General features: G+C 34.3%; 1 protein-coding gene across 1 annotated transcript in view; it reads left to right on the forward strand.

The window, feature by feature from the left end:
* The window catches only part of BBS9 (Bardet-Biedl syndrome 9), a 272,395-nt gene that overhangs the window by 39,335 nt on the left and 212,947 nt on the right, over window positions 1-20,113 (forward strand). Inside the window, exons 10-15 of the mRNA XM_057367718.1 lie at window positions 8,668-8,849; window positions 12,074-12,150; window positions 14,328-14,381; window positions 15,268-15,370; window positions 16,294-16,398; window positions 18,397-18,411. Of these exons, the coding sequence (XP_057223701.1) occupies window positions 8,668-8,849; window positions 12,074-12,150; window positions 14,328-14,381; window positions 15,268-15,370; window positions 16,294-16,398; window positions 18,397-18,411 (536 nt within the window). The remainder of the gene's footprint in view (window positions 1-8,667; window positions 8,850-12,073; window positions 12,151-14,327; window positions 14,382-15,267; window positions 15,371-16,293; window positions 16,399-18,396; window positions 18,412-20,113) is intronic.

Here is a 20,113-nt window from a genome sequence, read left to right on the forward strand (position 1 = left end):
TATTTAAATGAAAAGATTGGAGTTTTGATTGGTGAATCAAAAGATTTGAGTTTAGAATTCTGGGTTATATAGGCATTGTTTGAAAATGTGCTTTTATGAAGTTTTAGCTTCCAATATTTAAAAAATAATATTAAAATCTSTAATCAGTTCTTATGTGGGATAATGTTAGCCTGGTCCAAATATGAACTTGAAGTTAAAACTTGTGTTCTGGCACAGAATTGTCACATGTTGGGTGGTTGGATGAACATGCTTTGTGTAGCTGGGCTCTGCAAACAGTAGAAAGGCAACAGGAACTGAATGTAACTGGAAAAAACGTGGAGAAATATTGTCGTTGAATTAAGTATATAAGGTCTAAAAGTGCAACTACATATATGGTAATAGTGGGTGGACTCAAAATAAAACTCCCCTCATTGAATTTTTTAGCTATCCAGATGCTTGGAAATTCTTTGTTCTTCGTTCCAGCCCATCTGTTATTCCTTATTATAACTGACATCACCACAGCTACCACAACTGTTAAAGAATCACCGTATAAAAAAGGCAAAACTTACATATAAAACCAGCAAAACTTAGCACTTATTGCACAGTTTTATGGAAAGACTAGTGCAGGAATCAAACTTTACAGTTTGTTGAAAGATTTTCCCTTTCTGTATAGTAGTACTGTAATAGAAGCAATGCCAGTTATGACACATGGTATGAACTGTTCAGTTATATACATGTATATATATAAATTTTTATTTGAGTGTTCTGCAAGAATGTTGCCTGATCTGAGAAGTTAAATGCAGAGAATTCTAGAATATTTCTACTCAAACATAATCACATTTTAAAGGAAAGTTTTTATGGGAARAAAAAGATTACATGTGTTTTTCTTATTGCTGATTTGCTACTGGATTTTTGAGAGATAGCAGTAAAATATATGACCTTTTTCAAAGGTCTTTTGAAGATATAAATTTAAGGTATGTAGCTTAGCCACAAAATACGAATATGATTGTATTTATTTTACTTTAGTTGGATGCTTATCCTGAAAAGCACATGGATGTGCCACATGCTTTGTCCAGCATATACTGGGACTCATGACTGGGCTTTCTAGCAAGCTAGTTTCAAATGSTATTTACTCTAGGATGTTAAGCATATGCTCATATTGCCAGTTCTCCTAATTTTATTGCATGTAATTTATTTGCTTTTTCAAAAAGCCTACTCTTTACAGTCATATGATTTTGTAAGTGGTTCAACTTTAGAATAACACTTAAAGTATTCCTAACTTCACGGTTCTAGATGAAACTTTAAAAGTGAAAGTTCTGAAGAACAAGAAAGAAAGTGACTCCCTCTCCAGTTTTTTAAACAAGATCCTTGCTTTTAAACAAATATAATGAGCTTTTTTGGCTAACCCACTATTTCTCTGCATCAGTTCATGTTGTGACAGAGTGGAATGTAACTTGTATCAGGTTCTGATCTTTCAGTCTTGGAGCTGGCTATTGAGCAGTAGGCTGGAGTTTATAGATGTGTTCTGATACCCTATCCATGGAAGTGCAGAAAATCTTRTATGAAAAACAGATTAGTGAAGAATTTCAGGCTGTTGATTTTGAATATTGTGATTATTATGCTGTTAACATGAATGAGGTGTTTTTTGTACAAGGAGGAGCACATGGGACATTTATGTTAAGCTATGGAGCCAAGAGGCAGCGAGCAGTGCAAAGTAATAGAGATGCTYTGAAAAAGCAGCTTTGTCCTTTGCGAATAGGGTAAGGGGCCAATTATAAATACTGTCAAAAAGTAATGCTGTACACACTTTTTCCTTACTGAAGTGCTGGTGAATTTTGAAACTTGCAGGCAACTGTGAGGAGAAAGAGATATAAACTAATTTGAGTGTTTTAAAAGTTACATAATTCTTCAAACCTTTCAGAATAGATTTGTTTTAAAGACACATTATGGTTATTCTTGTTAACCTCTTTATAATCTATGCATAATCTAATTGTTCTTGTGTATGCCTAGTATTACCTTACATGAAGCCAACAGTTAAGAACAAGCTTTATCTAAAATGATGAACTTACTGGAGTGTAGATTTTATCAGTGAAGCTCCTTACATCTGTTTTATGTTGGAAGCAGAGATCCTAAGGGCCTCTCCAGCTTGCCGAAGTGATACGGACTCTAACTGCTACCTTGAAGTGGGAGATGGGAAAGCTTAAWGGAAAGATAAACTTTTGAGGCTCTCCATATCCTGAATTCACAGTGCCATTGCTGTTAGTACTGCCTTTGAAACTTTGGAACCTGTTACATACCTGTCTGCTAGTGGAGGAGCTTGGTCTTGAAACAGATTTTAGATTTCACATGAAGGAAGTACAAATACMGAAATATGCTCKAAGAGAGAACAGAGCATGGAAATGYTTTAAATGTGTCACAGTTGGTCTTAATTTCTTTCTTKTTGCTAGTGCYGGTATTGTCACAGAGAAATCACAAYGTAATTTCCCYCATTTCTTATTATTTACMGCTCTGACATAAAGGTTGCACTCATTTAAAGTAATCAGATTTGCTTGTCAGTCTTCACATTCATTTTCAATTCAGCTAATGCCACTAAGTGTCTTAGATATGACACTGTGATAATAAGAAATACAATGTGTAAATTATGAACTTCTCCTTGAATACATTATGCTTCAGTGCTCTTTGTATTTTTTTGCTTAAAGCAAGATCATGTATTTCTGGAGGCCTGTGTCATCACTCTGAATATTATGTTTTTATTCTACTTTGGGACAAATACTAATTTTACTTCAAAACTGCATTTTGTATAGCTGTCTGKTTTAATTCTTAAATAAAACTTTTGCTGCTTTTGACATAGTTATGATTTTATGTTTAAAACAACAAGAAACCAAAYTGGTTAATCTGTCAGATAAAAGTTCATTGTGTATGCAATGAGCTTACATTTTATGCGTAGCCTGCCTGTATTAGTGTGTGTTGTGTATATTCCCTGCCTGGAGGGATGAAAAGGTTATCTTGTTCAGGGATGTCTATCCCACGGCATGCATTGTTAAATATTAGCCCGGTAAGATTCCCTTGTGTTGAGGGAATAACTGTTAAGCTGTTATACTAAAAGTATACTACTTTTAGTATACTATGTTATACTAAAAAGTTATACTACTGTTTACTATACTGGTAAAAACCCCTGCACCTGCTTCCCATAATGTGATGTGATAGCTCTTAGGGCTCACCTGAGTGAAAGCTCTGCTGCCCCACAGGTGGCAGTAGCAGTCTGGCAGAAAGGACCCCCGACCCAAACTCCTGTAAGTTGTGCGTGATTTTTCACAGAACAGTAAAAGTAGAAACAGTCAGTTTTCTTTTTTTTTTTTTTTTTTATTTTTTATTTTTTTTTTTTTTAGATGGTTGTTGTTGTTTGGTTTGGTTTGGTGGAAGATACTCCTTTTTATTTGGTTTCTGGATGGCGTTTTAGGCAAAGTCTCTTTCAAAGAGAGAACTCCAGAAGCTAAAGCTTGGTCAGTTTGACCTGCAATAAGGTACTGACTAGTTTGTTGTTTTGCTGTGTAATATCACCATGTAAAGGTGCTAGTGGAGATGTCTTCTCTCAGAAGTAGGGAGCAAAAATACCTGTATAACATCTGAAAGATGGAGAATTCTTCAGGATTTAAAATGGCCACATTCAGGTTTTGCTCGGTTTTGGCTCTCTGCATTTCGGTATTTATAAGTGGGGATAAATGTTGACCTCTTGTTCTGGTAGTAAATTCTATTTTTTAACTGCTTTTCCATTGGTTATCCAGATGAATAATGTTTTATTTCCCTCTTCTTCTTACATGTAATTCTGTAATTGTAAAAATCAGATTTGTATCTGATATTCTATTAAGATCAGTCATCCTAACGTATCACAGGTATGGAAAAGATGAGGAATGTTTGTCTGTAAAGCAACAGCGCAAATTATTTACTACTTAATGCTATTTAATATAATTACATATTGTTAAAGAATTATATTTGAACCCTATATTTACGTGATTTGTTTGCATGCTCTCTGCAGAGTATACAAAGCATGTTAAATATGTAATTTAATAATTTTAAAAGAATTTTAATTTCTGAGAGTAATGGGATTGTCTATTTTCATATGTAATAGCAGAATGGGGAAGGCTTACACATGCAATCATTACTTCTGATATAAGTTTAACCAAGATTTTTTTTACTGAGGAAAGCATTTCAAGGGAGCCTGAGAGTGCTCTGCAGATATGCAGGACAGTTAGGAATCCGTAGTAGCTGGCATTGAGTCATAGTGGATATACTTTGAATATTCAGCTGTGGATGCACTTTAGATTTTAGAGTCTGTATTTAATAAGAGTAAGATGGGCTTTTAATTGTTATTCCCATTAGTTAGAATAGTCTCACAGTTAATTACTTCTAGTCTGATGTTCCTTTAGTGTCTTATCAAATACTTCACATAGTTACAGCTTAAAATGACACTGAAATGGTAGTGAACTTAGAATAATTTAGGTTTTCAAAAGCACTGAACCAAAGAGTGCTATTGAGATATGCTCTTGGCTATAATTACCTCAAAGGATGATAAAATGAAGAGAGAAATGGATTCAAAATGCTTGAGCACARTTCCAGGAATTAGTTTCCTAATAGTTTCCAAATTTAGTAGTTTTAAAATAATACATTATCGATASGGACCAGAAAGTAGTATTGCAGAGAATCTTGTTTTCTAAAATGGTTGGTATGACTAATAGCAATTAAGGCTACTTCTGAAACTGAAGTACAAATTTTATGAGTTATTATAAATAATTAAAACTGTAAATGGTGTCAATAACCAGAGCTTGTCCTAAGAGTTGTCCAAAGCTTAGCTTRTGTCATCCAAGTAGAACTCAGAACTACAGATTCAACTTCTAATTTGTTTGATCAGTTTGGTATTATATAACTGGAAACACGTAAGGCATTTTAATTTCTTCAAGGACTATGTTGTGAGCAATTTGTTTAGTAAGAGAAAACCTACAAAAAGCATATGGCATTATTATTATCCGGAATCCAATAAAAGATATTTTTTTTCAAATTATTACCATATGTSTGTAGGAGCTGCTTTGTACTATAAAGTTATTTTAGATATCAGAATAATTTGTTTTATGCTTTGAGTTCCTCACTGTTAAAATGTCCCCGTAGATTTACTATTACTCTGACTATTGTGTGATACATAGTAAAAAAATAGCTTACAATAAAAGAAATTTAATAAGTAATTGAAATTCCAGATTGTATGCAAAATGCGCCAAATGAAGTAATGGTATTTGCAGGGATACTGTGTGAGAGCAGTAGCTGTGGGGAAACTACTGTAAAACTGTTAAATATGCTTCCCCTCCCCCTGTTGTCCTTAACCATTGTKAAAAAAAGATCGAGAAAATAATGCAATTTTGACTGGCTTACAAACATTCCAAGAGAGAAAAAATTGTATTATAAAAAAAATATTGGAACTGGTTACCCATATTTTTCTTTTTGTTTCTGTTGATGTACAAATTCATGGACAGCTTTTAACAAGGAAAGATTACTGTAAAAGGCTTTTTTATACTTTGTTGAACAATCTTCTTGGTACCCAGCAGACCATTAACTGAAGCAAAGAAAAAGTCTGTTTTGTGATTTTGCTTTCTTAAACTAATGCTTTAGTCTCTGAGATAGTGCAGATTTCAAGGATGTAATGACTAACAGGAACCTTGGTTGAAATGAGTTTATTTTAAGGTGGCGTTTCTGAATGTGCATTCTGTAATGCTGACATAAATATAGAAGTTAAGCAAAGCATAATTTACATAGGTAAATCACCTCATTGATTTAAACTGATCTCATTTGACAGACTGATTAGCTGCAGTTTAAAGGTATATAGGAAGGACTGTATTTACAAGCCCCTTTTGAATGTATTATACCTTAGTAGTATATCATCAAAGATTTATTGCTAACTCTGTAGCTATATTTCTTCATGCCTTTTTGATTTACATTCAGATGTCCTCATGGATCTTTCCTTATTAGATTAACAGATGCAAAACTTAGGGAAAGATATTTTAAGATGCTCCAAAGCCCTTGTTGAAGAATTCTAGAAATTGTCTTGTTTTCAGCAGTTTTCTTTTTCCGGTTGTGGAAAAAGCTCTTGATGCTGTTTCTCTCATTGTACCCTTTTTAATTTAATTTTTTTTAAAGTTATTATTTGCTGCAATTTGAGCAAAGGTGTGGGGCAGTGTATTTGGTAGCATGTTAGCATCTGCCTCAARAATTCCCCATTTTTAAAGACTTTGCTCCACCCTAGGCCAATATGGCAAAACTCCTTGAAAGCATTTGGCAAAYGTTAACAAAATCCTGTACATTAGGTATTATTTATGTGCCTAAGATTGCTTTGTGGTGCACATATTCATAATAGTTTGTCTCCTAGCATTGTTCATATAAAGAACTCAGGGTTAGCCCAATGTATGTGTTTCATGTGCCATCCAGAATTCTGTAAATGTAGCATAGGCTTGTGTTGTACAGAKATTTTTGGACACAGAAAACTAGAATGAGCAGTTCTGCATGTAATTCAAAYAGCAGACCCAGTCCTGAGCAAGGAAACYGACTATAGKCAACAACAAATATTCAAGTAGTGAGAGAARCCATGCTTAGTTCCAGTTCCTGCTGACAGTTTGCTGTTTGTCAGAAAGTCCCTTCAGGATGTAATGTCCCTTCAGGTAATGATGTTCACAGGAWGGCTGCTAACACAGGGACTGGATATGTAAGTTGAAAATCAGTATCAAGTCTTCTACTTTCTTTTCTTCAAGTATTTGTTGRGGGAGTCTTGGCACCTTCAGCCTTATGGTGCTCATGAAGACATCTTCCTATTACAGTTTTTGTAGGGAATGCTAAAAAATTGCATGTTRAAAATTTTAGTGGTAGATGGAACRTTTTCTGTGGCAGTAAGCAGTAGTCCTAAAAGAGAAGACTGTTTCTGTTAAAGAYGAGCTTTTATAGTAGATAAGAGGAACATTGTGTTTGAGCCTTTTTATGTGTGTTTTGTTCCAGAAGGCAATTCAGCTTTGCACGCTCCAGCTTCAGTGAAGGACTGACTGGAGATACCTGTTGYCTAGAAAAAGCTCACAAGCAGTTTCTGTACAGTCATAATTCAACAAGATTTATTTCTTTCACTGAGTAACAATTACTTTCTGTAGAAGGAGAAAGCTCAAACTTACCTACAGCAGCTACTTATTTGTATAGTGCTGAGTAGGGTCTTCATTCCTGTGTGCAGTTAAAACTGTACAGAGTTCAAATGATCTCAGTTACAGCATAGTTTTTCCAGATTATTTGTTTGCAGCTGTAAAACCACCACTGCGATGGTGGCCCAATTGTGCTATAAAAAGACGTTTTGAACAGTACAGCTGGACCATCAGTGATCAAAATTAATCTATGACRTCTGTTGGCTTTCATAATTACCATTTCCATGGAAAATTTTGGATGGAGGTTTCCTATCTGTGTGTTCTGGAACCTTGCTACAGGACAGTGTAGGAAACCAGAGAGAATTCTATGTCTTTTATATAGCTACCTTCCATTTAATGAGTATTGCACTAGAGCAGGCATTTGAAAGGTATCAGTGTGTGTAAATCAATTTTTGTTAATTCTATATGAATTATGGCTTGAACATACACAAATTAAGTATTTTACAAGTGTTTAATTAGTGGGATAGTGAATTAGGCCTTCTTGTCCAAATCACTTTTTATATCTAAGARTGACATTTGATCTGTCTTTGCTTTTTATGGCAGTTGTGTTTGATGCAAAGGCAGTATCTGCTATAAGATAATCTAAGGATGGAATAAGAGCAAATTACTGGCATGAATGTTGTGATTATGAAAGTGAATACAGGCTTTTAATTTAATTAAAAGTAAGCACTTTAAAAAATAAAGGGAAAGTTAGCTTTCTCCTTGCATTTGCTGTTAACTTCTATGCCGCTCTTTACTGTTCAGTTCCTCTTCTGTTTAGGAATAACCTTCCAATGAAGGAAAATGTTGGCAGTAGTCCCTATTGTCTCATAGTTTGTTACATACTTTCCTAAATCTTGCATATGCATTGTACAGATCAGATGAACAAAATGAGTGAGATTTTTGTAGGAGCAATGAGGTATTTTCCCGTGAGAGAAAAGAGACTATAGTGTAGCTAATAAAACACTCGCTTGTATTGATTCAGAGGAGTGTAAGGGGAGTGCTCTGGATCCATGTGGTTTCTTTTCAGGAGGATGCTGCAGGGAACAGCCAGACAGGATTTGAAGCCAGCACAGTAGTTGCAATAGCAGCCAAAGAGTTGGTTAGGGGAGCTATTGATACCATCAAAGCCCTAAAGCTTTGCGAGCATCTTCCATCTGTTCATGATATTTTCTAACCACTCTTGTCCTTTCCCTTTCCCTTTCCCTTTCCCTTTCCCTTTCCTTCCCTTCCCCACTTAAATGATGCATAGGTTACAGCTGTCCTGTCTATTCAGCTTGTTTGTTCTGATCCTTTCCATTACTTCTCCTGGTTGAACAATTTCACAGATTCTGAGGGCCTCTAAATCATCCACGACAAATCCATTCTGAAGTATGATTGCAATAAGTGGAGTGTTAATGAACATGTCTGAATTAAGGAATAAATATTGTTACTGCTTCTGTGATTCTTCTCAATTTCTTAGTAAGCTTTTATTTCTTTTGTGCAGAGACTTGAAGGGTGTTATAGTCACTCTTAGTGATGATGGGCATCTTCAATGTTCATATCTTGGAACTGATCCTTCACTCTTCCAGGCTCCTAAGGTTGATTCTAGGGAAATAAACTATGAAGAAATGAATGCTGAAATGAAAGAGCTTCAGAAAATCATCAGGGAGGCCACAAAAACACAAGGTATACTTTCTCATTCTATATTTTTACATAGCTTTATCCACTTGACACTCTTTTAATCACTTAAAAAATGGTATTTTCAGACTTTAACCATAGTTTCATTTCTGTAGAAAATGTAATATTTAATAAAAATAAATAAATAAAATCCTAGATTGTAAGGCCCTTGGATAAAGTTTTTTTTTTCTTTGTATTTTCATAATGCTGTTGGAAGGTTCAAGATGTCTACATCAGGTTGCAGATAATTCTCRCTAGTGCAGGGATTCAGAATAAAAACTGACAGTGTATGTACTATCCAAAGGCAAGAAAATTTGAAGAATTTCAACAATCTGGTGTAGTTMGGCTTCAGAGAGAGTAAAAGCATTGCCAAATTCTGGTTTATTATTACAAATAACTTCTTTAGTTATGAAATTAATGAAGAATGACTTTTTTTTAAAGCAACTGTTCTATTGGTTTGACTATTCAAAAATATATTTGTGGTGCATAGTGACATATCGTTACCCACATAACTGACAATGATAAATTCTGGAATTTATTTACATTGCTAATAACTTGCATTGATTTTATTTAAGTAAGGCCACATAATTTCTACAGAGATCCTTCAAAGTTTATGTTTTCATAACTAGTTTTTAAATAGCCTGACTTGTGCAGGGAATTGGATGCAGATGATTTTGCAAGAAACTATGGAAAAATCTTCCAACAAATAGAAGGAACAAATTAAAATCTTTTTTTGATGATAGTTAGCATGTTCTTAAAATGCATTAAAGGAATAGTCATGGCTTTCTGTGTGAAAAAAGTGAAAAAGCTTGCAGTTGAAATTCCTATAAAATAAGAATTATTTATCTGCAGGCATGAGTTTGATTCTACGACACAAAGATTTCTTCATTTTGTAATGACATGTAACCTGGTTCTGTATCATGGTAGACTAATATCAGGATTTTAATTTTCCAAATCCAGTAATGTGTTATTTAAGCATATRGATGTGGATAAATTCCATGGATTTTTACCACAGTCCATCCTTATAGGTATTTGAATTTTGTCTGTCTATCATAACCCAAGGAAAGAAAAGCATGATGGAAAGAACAAATCCATTTGAAATGAATCAACTTCAGCTTKTTCGTTTCAACATGTTGAATAGAAGATCTAAAGAGAGAAAGGAATTGTAGCTGTCCTTAAAAAAATTTGTAATAACAGTCATGGTACGAATGACAAGTTTACTGTAAAGATTGTTGATTTTTTTCACCATTCTTTCTTAATTTCTTTTTCTTCCTCATTTTGTCTAATGTGATCCAAGTGGTGCTTTCAGATGAATTTTTATGAATGCTCTTTTTCTTGTGGAGAGATGTCCTAATGATGTTGTTTTTGGCTTTTACTGGATGTAAAACTTGTAAGAGAACCTCTTTATGCAATGAAACATTTTACTTATGAAGCATGACTATCAATTTTGGTTGTTTTGGCTTTGTATTGTTTTGCCTTTTTTTTTCTTAAAACTTTAGCATGAACCTTGGTTGCCATTAACTTACTCCTAAGCACAATCTTTAAAATGACCCATTGACTTTCTTGCCTTTTGAATTCATGCTTGTGCAGTAASAGCTTGTGTTGTTTTGGAAATAACTTCCCTTACATGGAAATAATTTTTCTTTGTTTCATTTTGATTTTCAAATGTGGAAGGTATTTAGAATTAGGTCATCGTATTAAAAAAAAACCTTAAGAGTAGTTATGTCCATAAATGTCTTGTATTTCTGTCCAGTGCTGACCATTAAACTGTTGAACTTAAGYTGTTTTATACATTTTGAAGAATAAGGATTTACATTATAAACTGATGAAATATTTTAACAACTGTTATACTAACTTAAATCTAATGTTACTTGCATCAGTCTGGATGACATAAGYGATTAAACATATGTGTTTTGGCTCAGTTTAATAGTAACAAAAAGCTGATACTTAAAAGTAAACTTTGATTGTGATCTCTGTTGTRCTTCTAATAGAAAAATGACTGTATGACAGAGGTTGCATCATAGCTTGCAGAAGCAACCAGAAGAGAAATGGTTAAGAAGGGGCAAAAGAAGAATGGACTCTGCTGAACTGTGTAATTGGCAGAACAAGTTCTTTGCAATTGTGGCAGTGTGAAACAGGCCTAAGCTTCTTTTCTAGGTGATATTGGGGAAATGAATTTTGGTTTTGCTTTTCCTTCTTCTAGTAAAGGGAGGCATTTCTCTCTGAGCACAAGAAAATGAATACTTGTTTTCAGTCTTCATCAAAATCTTTTCCCTTGACCCTCTTGTTAGACAGAGATAATGTGCTGTCTGCTAGTTCTAGGTAATTTTCATGACCCTGTGTGTAATAAAATTCTTTCAGCTTTCTGAATGTGCTCACTCTCTTAGTTATTCAATTATTATTAAAAAAGTTAATTACCCCTATACATCAACTCCTTACTGTTGTTAATTTAGGAACTATATATTTCCTGTTCAGATTTTTTGTTTTCCAATATACTTAGTATGTTAAAAAATATACGTGCTCTTCAGAAAAATGCAAGTACCCTAGAGGTGAACTTCTGGGCCTTCAAAAGAAGTTTATGTCATTCCTCAATGTTTTTTAAGTTCTCAGTTCAAGTAGGTTTTTTTTGCATGTGTGAGTCTGCATAAAGTGTTGTATCATGGATAAAAGTGAATTTGTAGCATTCTTTACCTTGTATGTTGACAGTCCTGGAARTCATCTGGTAACATATTTTAACTGAGCCACGTGGAGTGGTCTATATATAAAACTTTGATATATCTCCTTAAGCAGAGGAATTTGTGGTAGACACAGGATCTTTCTTTGTTTAACATATTCACTATCAAGTTATTTAGATGAGGTGTGTCGTGTGTTATTTTGGAGGTAGTAATTTATTCTAAATATATTGGCATGTGCATGTGAGGATAGACGTTTAAGAATACCTTAGAGTCTCTGAAGATCACAGATATTAAGTGTAAAATCTTGATATAGAATGCATCTAAATCCTTTTTCATACATAAATCAGAAACCCAGAATGAGATCCAGATTTATGTTGTCTGTAGGAATCTAATAAAATCRTGAAGTTTCTTTGGAAGTTTCAAAAATCATGCACATTGATATTTTTTCTTTAATAGGTGTATGGAACTTTAATTCTTGATGCTGTTGGAATTGTATTATTTTTAGAAATGKAGCTGTGTTTCTTAAAGAACTTATTTGCTTTTTCTTTTTTCTTTCAGATATTTTACCTGAATCTGAAAAGCAGAGAGATGTAACTGTCACAGCAGAAGTTTCACCTGATTTGGATGARGAATCTGTATGTACTTGTATAAAAAGGAAATTGATCTGAAAGCATTGATTTCACATGAGTAAATAATGACTAATCATGTATGGTGATTACTACTTACATTTGTGGGACTGAGTTTCAYGGCCCTCAGTTTTCCATCAATTAAAACGCACTTTTATTAAAGATTTTAACTAGAATTATTAAAATTACTTATTTATCTTCTGTCTGGGGACCTTTAGAGTCTTGGCTGAGCAAATATAAGTGAACAATAACATAGGGTCTGGGATTACTTTGTGGTGCTGAGAGGTAGTACTGGTGAGCTGATGTTAATATTCGGGGAAACAGTAGAAGTGAATCTTTCAAAGGTAGAATACTCAAACCACTCAAACCACATTGTAAGAAATAATCTTTCTCCAACAAGCTGTCATTCAATATCCCTTGGTGTTGCGGCCTAATTAGTTTATTCATGTTGGATACATATGTAGTTTACAAAAATTATTACAATTAAGATTTGGGAGAGCTTATATTGTCTCATAAAGCTCTTCACTTTAAACGTTTCAGAATCTAGTTGCTGCACTAGAACATCTATAATTAGCTATTTCTGGCCAATAATTTCTGCAAAACTGATTTTCCACAGCTACTTACTGTTTAAAAARTATACGAGGATATTATTCTTTGATAAATGGACCTTTTTATAATGTGTGCTAGTGTCCTAGCACTTGCCTGTAGAAAAAGGACAATGTGACATGGTCTTGCCTAGCTACAATAATCTGCTCGCAACACTTWAAACTATTAGGTCTGCAGAGTGCTCTAATGCTGCTGTGCTCATTTGGTCAACCTTCCAGATTCAACTGGTCTATTTAACATGTAACTCAGTAAATCAATAAAACCACAGCCTTGAACCTTTATCTGCCCTTATATCTTAGTTTCCTGTGTGGTCGGCTTTTCTGTGGGTTCTTTCAGTAGCTGCCTCAGAAAGAAAAATCTGTTAAGATACTCTGTGGGGAAGGATCGATAAGCAAGTGTAGGATGGTTTTGGGGCTTCTGTAGTTACCTTGGAAACTACAGGATTTCCGATGCAATGTCTGCACTTGTGAAAAGATTGAAATTGCAATGTGTCTGATAAAAGCAAAGAGGATATGGAGTATTAAAATTGATTGGATAAGCAAGTGGAGGACCATTCTGTTATTTAATACACCCTCCTGTGTGTGGCCTCTGATCCAGGAAATCCAGGTGATTTCTGAAAGCTGAATATGCTAAGGATCTATATCTTTATACCCCTGCTATTGTTTCAGGATCAGCCACTGGTCTCGAGAGGTAGTAAGCATGACAAGCTAGTAAGAAAGTATTTCTTTTTTTAACTGAAAAAGGTGCACAATGTACATATGAAAGTTGTTCTTCCAGAACTTTCTCTGTTCTTCCAGAATCCAGAGAGCCTACCAGCTTCCTAACTTCTTAGGAATTTTACAGATATAGCCCTTATACCACTTTAAATTTACTCTTTTATAATGAGAAGATATAAGTCCAAGTCAGTAATTTGGTRTTATAGCAGAAGTGAGAGAAGTGGTTTTTTATAATAGATTAAATGGGAACAATTTTTTTTAATGGTAGTGACTGACCTGTTTCAAAATGAAGTATAAGCATAAAATAAAATAAAAATAGACCACGAGGTCAAGATCAGTTTTGAAGTAGATGGAATTGCCTATTGAAATAGAAATTAGCAGGAGTATCAAAGCACCTGCTAGGATTTTCTTTTGAAGTTTCAGGTATATTGCTAATTATAAGATAATGTGTGATGATGTTATAGTACATGCTATGTTGTGTATATAATACATTGGTAGATTGGAAGTCACTTTTCCCTACTGAATAGCAGAAGGTATTTCCAGAATTTGAATAAATATACTGTGAAAWGTAAAGTGCCAAACAAAACAGTTTCAGATGTTCATATATACATCAGAGTGTATTAGTTTCTTATATATACAGCATTCATGACCTTTTGCTAGCCTTTTTGCAGGCAATTTCAAACAGAGGCTTTACATTTTCAGAAACGTATTTTGTGTATTTTAACCTGTCATAGGAATGATAAATCCTTTAATGTTAATTCTCTGTTTGCCAAGTGGATGGTAGGAAAGTAATATTGCTTTCATTGTGTTTTCTTGTTCATGTGGAACATTGAATTTACTCTGTTTTCATTCTTTTCTTCACAGCAAGCCATTGACAGTGAAGTAAAAGCAGGGGCAGTACCATCAGTCACAGTAAAGGTACTGTGCCTAACTCAAACAGTGGCATTTGAACAGTGGTGGCAAATCGTAACAAGCCTGTCACTTTCCATGTATTTCACTCAGAACATGAAAATGAGTAAAGTTTGAAATGCAATATATACGACAAGGTGTCATTCTAGTAAGCYTTCACTAAAGTCAGAAAGTGATTGCAGTTTTATTTTTGATAGGCTTATCAATAAGCAGACACAGAAACATTATTAGGATGGAATGAAGTAGTTTTGAAGTAATGAGAATATTTTTTCCTGAGGCAATAAGTGTTTGGAAAGTTTGTAAYCCTCAGCTGTCTTTTTAGTTATCAATAAACAAAAAAATAGACTTTCTTTTGTGAAAAGACTTTCATAGCTTTACCTATTTGAAAAAAAACTGAGGAAAATCTGAGTAGAAAATTGCAGTTCTTCAGGGGGAAATCGTGCCTGAAACTAATTGTAAAGAAAATGAGCATGTGTATTTGTGTGCATGCATGTGTGTGCAAGTGTAGTTTTTCCTCAGTATTGCCTAAAAAGAAAATGATTTTTATTTCTGACTTTAAGATGATCTTCTAAGAATATCAGTGGAGTCTCATTTTTGAGAACCTTGCAAGTTCTCTTTTTGTCTTGAGTGAAAAATTCAGAGGGTAACTGAACTGTTTGAACGAGATTCCCTCAGAAAGTTGTGGTTTACTTGTACTTGCTCCAACATCTTTCTCTGCATTTTTAAGTGCAAAAAATGATAAAGGATAAAACCATTATTCTGATAATATCAGTGATAATTTTGCTGCAATAAATTCAAATTAATTTTCTTTTTTTTTGTTGGTTATGTGTTTTTTTCTCTTGTAGAGATTAATTAGTTTCTTCCTTTAAATACTTATGTATGTCCCTTTGTCTAGGTAACAATACAGAGCAAAGCGGCTGTGCAGAAGCCAAGCCTGGCAGTGTGTGTGCAAGCTCCGTTAGCAGTGACCTGTGACCAGTTTGTCTTTGACGATTTAGGTAAATTATGGCAGTGCCATCACAGCTGTTGTATTCTATTACTTTTTCTGATGTTTGAAAAGGCATAGTCCAACCTCCAGTRAGTGCATTGTTGCAGATATACAGCAGTTAAAGCAATTACGAGTTGGCCTTGCCTGTACTCCACAGTTTGTACATACAGCTTGGTGGGGGAAGATGAAGTAGAARGGAATGGAGTTSCYTCYTTGATTGTGGTRTGATGGATGACAAGGGAATAGAGGTGGGATGGCAGCTTTGTGAAGRAGGCAAAAATAMCCCCCAATTATTCTGTAGTACTTCYGTTGGGTTTTGTTTCACTGACRTTTCTATKTAGAAATGGCAGTCTTGATCTACAAACAGGGACAGTAAGTTTGTGTACTGAGGGACAGTCTGTTCTCACCTTATCATCAGCTGTTTGGGGATCCTGGCCCTTTTCCAGCTCTGTTGGTAAAACTGCAGGTGGGATTGCCTTCAGGACTACGAGGAGCTGAAGGTCAGACAAGTGTGTCTGCTGCTTCAGTTGGAACTGCAGGCMATTTCTGCTCTGAAATGTGCAGTAATAGTCCTTATTGGAACAGGGCGTTACTGACTGCTACTTTAATTCATATATTTTCTCAGCATATGATAGGAGCAAATGGCTGATGGCTWTGTAAAATACTAAAATTGCAACACAAATCTTCTTTATTTTTTATATTCTCTGTGTTCAGTGTACTGAATTGTTTTATAGGTTGTGCTTCAAGATACTTGGAGGCCCTAGTTTGCTTTCTACAAGTTAGGAATTACAAAAAAAGCATGTACAATGATTTGATAAAGATGACCTAATGGAAACAATCATAATTTAGTAGAATAATTCCCAAAGTGCTAGAAAATATGTTGCTTTCATTTGGATGCTCCTTTTACTTGATTTAATTTTGTATTGTTTTTAGAACCAGATTCATCTGAAACTGTGGTCCTATCTGTCTTTTTGAAGGAGAATTGTTCTCCATCAGAACTWGAAGGAACTTGTATGGTTTCATATAATATATCAACAGGTAAGCCACTAGAGACTTGAAATGATATGCCTTTTTTTTGTGGTCTTTTCCCCTATGTATTTCTTATAAATGTTCTTTTGMAATATATTAAGAGCAGTAGTAATTAAAAAATGTTCATCTAGTCTTCAGTTTTAGTTAATATTTKTGTTGCATTAACTTATGTAATTGGTCTTACAGAGGTAAAATCATAAGCTTGTTTCTTGGGAAACAGCTGTACCAGCTTTCTCACCCGATCCTTTTAATTTGATTCTGTTCTGCTCTTTAAGGTACCACCTCTTGGATTGAAAAGTTGATTACATCTTTATGACTATTCACCCTTCTGGTCTGCCAACAAATGTGATGATAATGATAACTGCCTCCCCACAGAGAATGAGATCTGAATAAGCGTTGGGAGTGATTATTCCTCACTTCCTTTTTAACAGATGAACGTAGTGAATCCAAACAAATAAATTAACCCAAAGAAATAGAAACCAAGTCATTATTTTATAATGTTCTATATCCTAATGATAGAATATGTAATTTTTTCTGCTGTCCATGACTGAAGATTGATTATCTTAGTGTTCTACACATAACCATGTGAATCTGTCAGGCTACTAAGAAGTTGTATTTAGGCAGGGCTTCCATGTTAAATGCTTTATAAACCAGCTTAAGTTGCCAGGTCTTCACTTCTTACTGCTTGGCTTTGCTCCTGCGCCTCCTCCCCTGTTGTGGTCACATAGTCACCAGTTGTTTCTCAGCCAGATTTGCTGATTTGGTTCACTGTGCAAAGACAAAGCTGTGCCAGCGCAAAGCTGTGCCAGCACAATTGGAGTAGATTGTTCATCTGAACTTAGGGCTTCTGTGAAGGGTGGTGGTCTTGAGTACCTTATCCTATAGCRACACTTTTATGTAAGCATTTTGTTTGTATCACTTCACACTTGAAACATTGTGTTTATGATGGTAGTCTAGGCTGTGTAATGACTGAAACGTTTATTTCTAGAAAAATAATGAAGCTCATATTTTTAAAGAAAAAGATGCTCTCCCTTTTTCTTGAGAGCCTGCATGAACAACTTATACAACTTCAGTCCCTCTGTCCTGTGATTCTGMCTGAATATTCCTTGTGAATGAGATACTGTATGTTCATAACTGTCCAAATTAGTGATGTGGCTTTAGATAGGTTTYGTGGTATGACTGAATCGGTAGCACACTAGCCAGTGTCTTGGATCCTCTGATTTTGAAAGCTTGCTTTTTGTTTTGCTGGTCTTGTTTCTGTAATTTTGCTTTGTAAGACCAGAAAATGAACACATTATTTCTTTCAGGTATTACTAATGAAACTTATACTTGTATTTTAAATATTAAGTTGGATTTTACAAATCTTTTGGTTAGGGAAGTAAGGAAATCTTGCATCTTGAGTGTGTTTGATGGTTTATATGCAATTAAAAAAAAGAACAAGCAGACATGACGTCGAAGAGAATTATAGGGAATGAAAAATAAATTTTAAAAAACTTTTATGGTTGAATTTGGAAGACTTCTAAGTAAAGGCACATCATTAGGGCTAGGATCTTATTTTTTTATGTTTATTAAAATTATTAAACTGAGATAATGATGTGGAATTAATACAAATACTARTGTTACTTGGCAGTCAAATCTGTAAGTGTAATATGCTAGTAAACAAACTTTAAATGCTTTTGTGATTTCATTTTATCTGAACAGAGRCTTTTTTCCTCTTTAGTTTTTCAAGATATCCATATTTCTGGCCAAATCAGTCTTCAGTCTATCTCTGTGGGATTCAAACAGCTGAAGCTTAATGAGTCAGTCACTTGGATGGGGTTGCACTATTGATGAATAGTGGTGGTGTCATGTCTGGTTTTTGGCTAGTGTTATGTCTTTATGTATTGTCTACTTAACAAATGTCACTTAAGTTCTTAAAACCCTGTTANCTTTTTTTTTTTTTTTATATGATATATCATGTATTCTTTTTTTTTCCCCCCTTTTGTCTGGTTGCTGGTCATGTGGCAGAGCTCAATCCGGAAGGTGAGTTACTGCAAAAAATGTGAAGTTGGCGATGTATGCTGAATAAAGCAGATTTGGAAGGGAGCTGTTATTTCGCCTATTATTTCTATAAGTTCTTATTATTCTTGGTTTGATGCTGTGACGGTGTGGATATAGAGAATAGAAGGTTGCAAAGACATTTCTTCATGTAGTAGTTTGCACTTTCTCATATATAACATAGGAATTTTGTGAAGAATTAAGTGCCTTGTGCATTGAGATTGGAAATAGAAAACAATTGTACTTGCTTTCTTTTATCTGTTTTAGCAGTTTTAGCAGTTAGACAGCTAAATTATATMTTTGGTGCAACTGAAACAGCTATTAAGCATTTATGTTGTTTGGGCTGAGTAGCTCTGAGAATGATGTCACAACATGTCCTCATTCCAATTCCTATTTGAAACATCTTATTCAAGGCTAAAAGTCTGCTTTCTGTCTGAGACTACCAGCAGTACAAAACTTAGCTGTGATTGTGGTAGTACAGTTCTTGAAAAGAATTGGAAAATGGTCTTTTGCATACGTAGACTAAAAAGAGAGAGGGGTAGTTTTGCAGTGTAGTTGTAGATGCGTTGAAAGGATGCAGTGCTTGCAGAAGGTATTTTACAAACTTTAAAAATAAATAAGTACACATTCCTTCACCTTTTGGGAAGRTAAAAATGTTGATTGTCATAGATTCAGAATCAACTGAAAGGGAGTTTTCAGTTCTGCAGTTTTCCTATATACATATAGGTGTATGTATATTTGAGTCATATTTTTCAATACTTATGCTCTTTAGATCTCACTAAGTACAGTAAAAAGCAAGTAGATAACTGTTAATGGTTCCTTTCCTTTTCTGGTTTCTGGATATTTCAGTGGACATTGAGGTGTTGTACAGAAAGTAGATGCTCAAACGGTCTCAATAAGATACTACTCTTGGCAAGAATAGCTGTTACCCTGTGGCATATTTCTGCTATACAAAGTAATTAAAAAAATTAATAAACTATATAAAAACAAGTGTATATTCTTTGAAAGAATAACATTCTAAAAATGGAGATTTTTTTTTTTTTTAAGAAATACCTAATCAAGACGAAAATCTTATGCTGAAGAGAGTATTGTGGAGCATAGTCAACTTCATAGAATTGGGACAAAATCTGTTTGGGTTACTGTGAGGTGCATTGGACTATGTAAATTCAGGGTCATCAACACCAGAACAAATATGAATTCTCTGAATATTTACCATCTTAAATTGGGAAATCTGAGTTTTAATACTTTTATCATACATGTTAATGTTATGTTTCAAATATAATTCAATGAATGCATGAGGAATTTGGAAATGAAATATCTACAGGGCATGTAACTGTTTCATAATCTTTATCAGATAAGTGCATAGCATKCCTTTAAGTACTAGTACCTTGTGAGATAATGTTAGACAATTTCCGTTTCATTTCAGATTAGAGGAGAATATGAATTTTTATTTCTACTTCTATTTTCTTTTTTACAGTACTATAATTATGTACCATGCAAAGTATCACAACTCTAAATGAAGTGAGATGTGTTACTAGACATAATACCAGTTGGTTGAGGAAGTTCTGACTCCCACACATGGCTACTGCTCTGTGTTTCCTTACTACCATATAAAATTCTGAAATGTTCTGAAACATTTCCCAGCAAGAGTTTTCACTGTTGTGATAAATTTTGTTGGAGCTTTTTG

This window comes from Malurus melanocephalus, unplaced genomic scaffold (genome assembly GCF_030028575.1).
Source record: "Malurus melanocephalus ecotype Western Australia unplaced genomic scaffold, MMel_1.1 scaffold_83, whole genome shotgun sequence".
Taxonomy (NCBI): Eukaryota; Metazoa; Chordata; class Aves; order Passeriformes; family Maluridae; genus Malurus; species Malurus melanocephalus.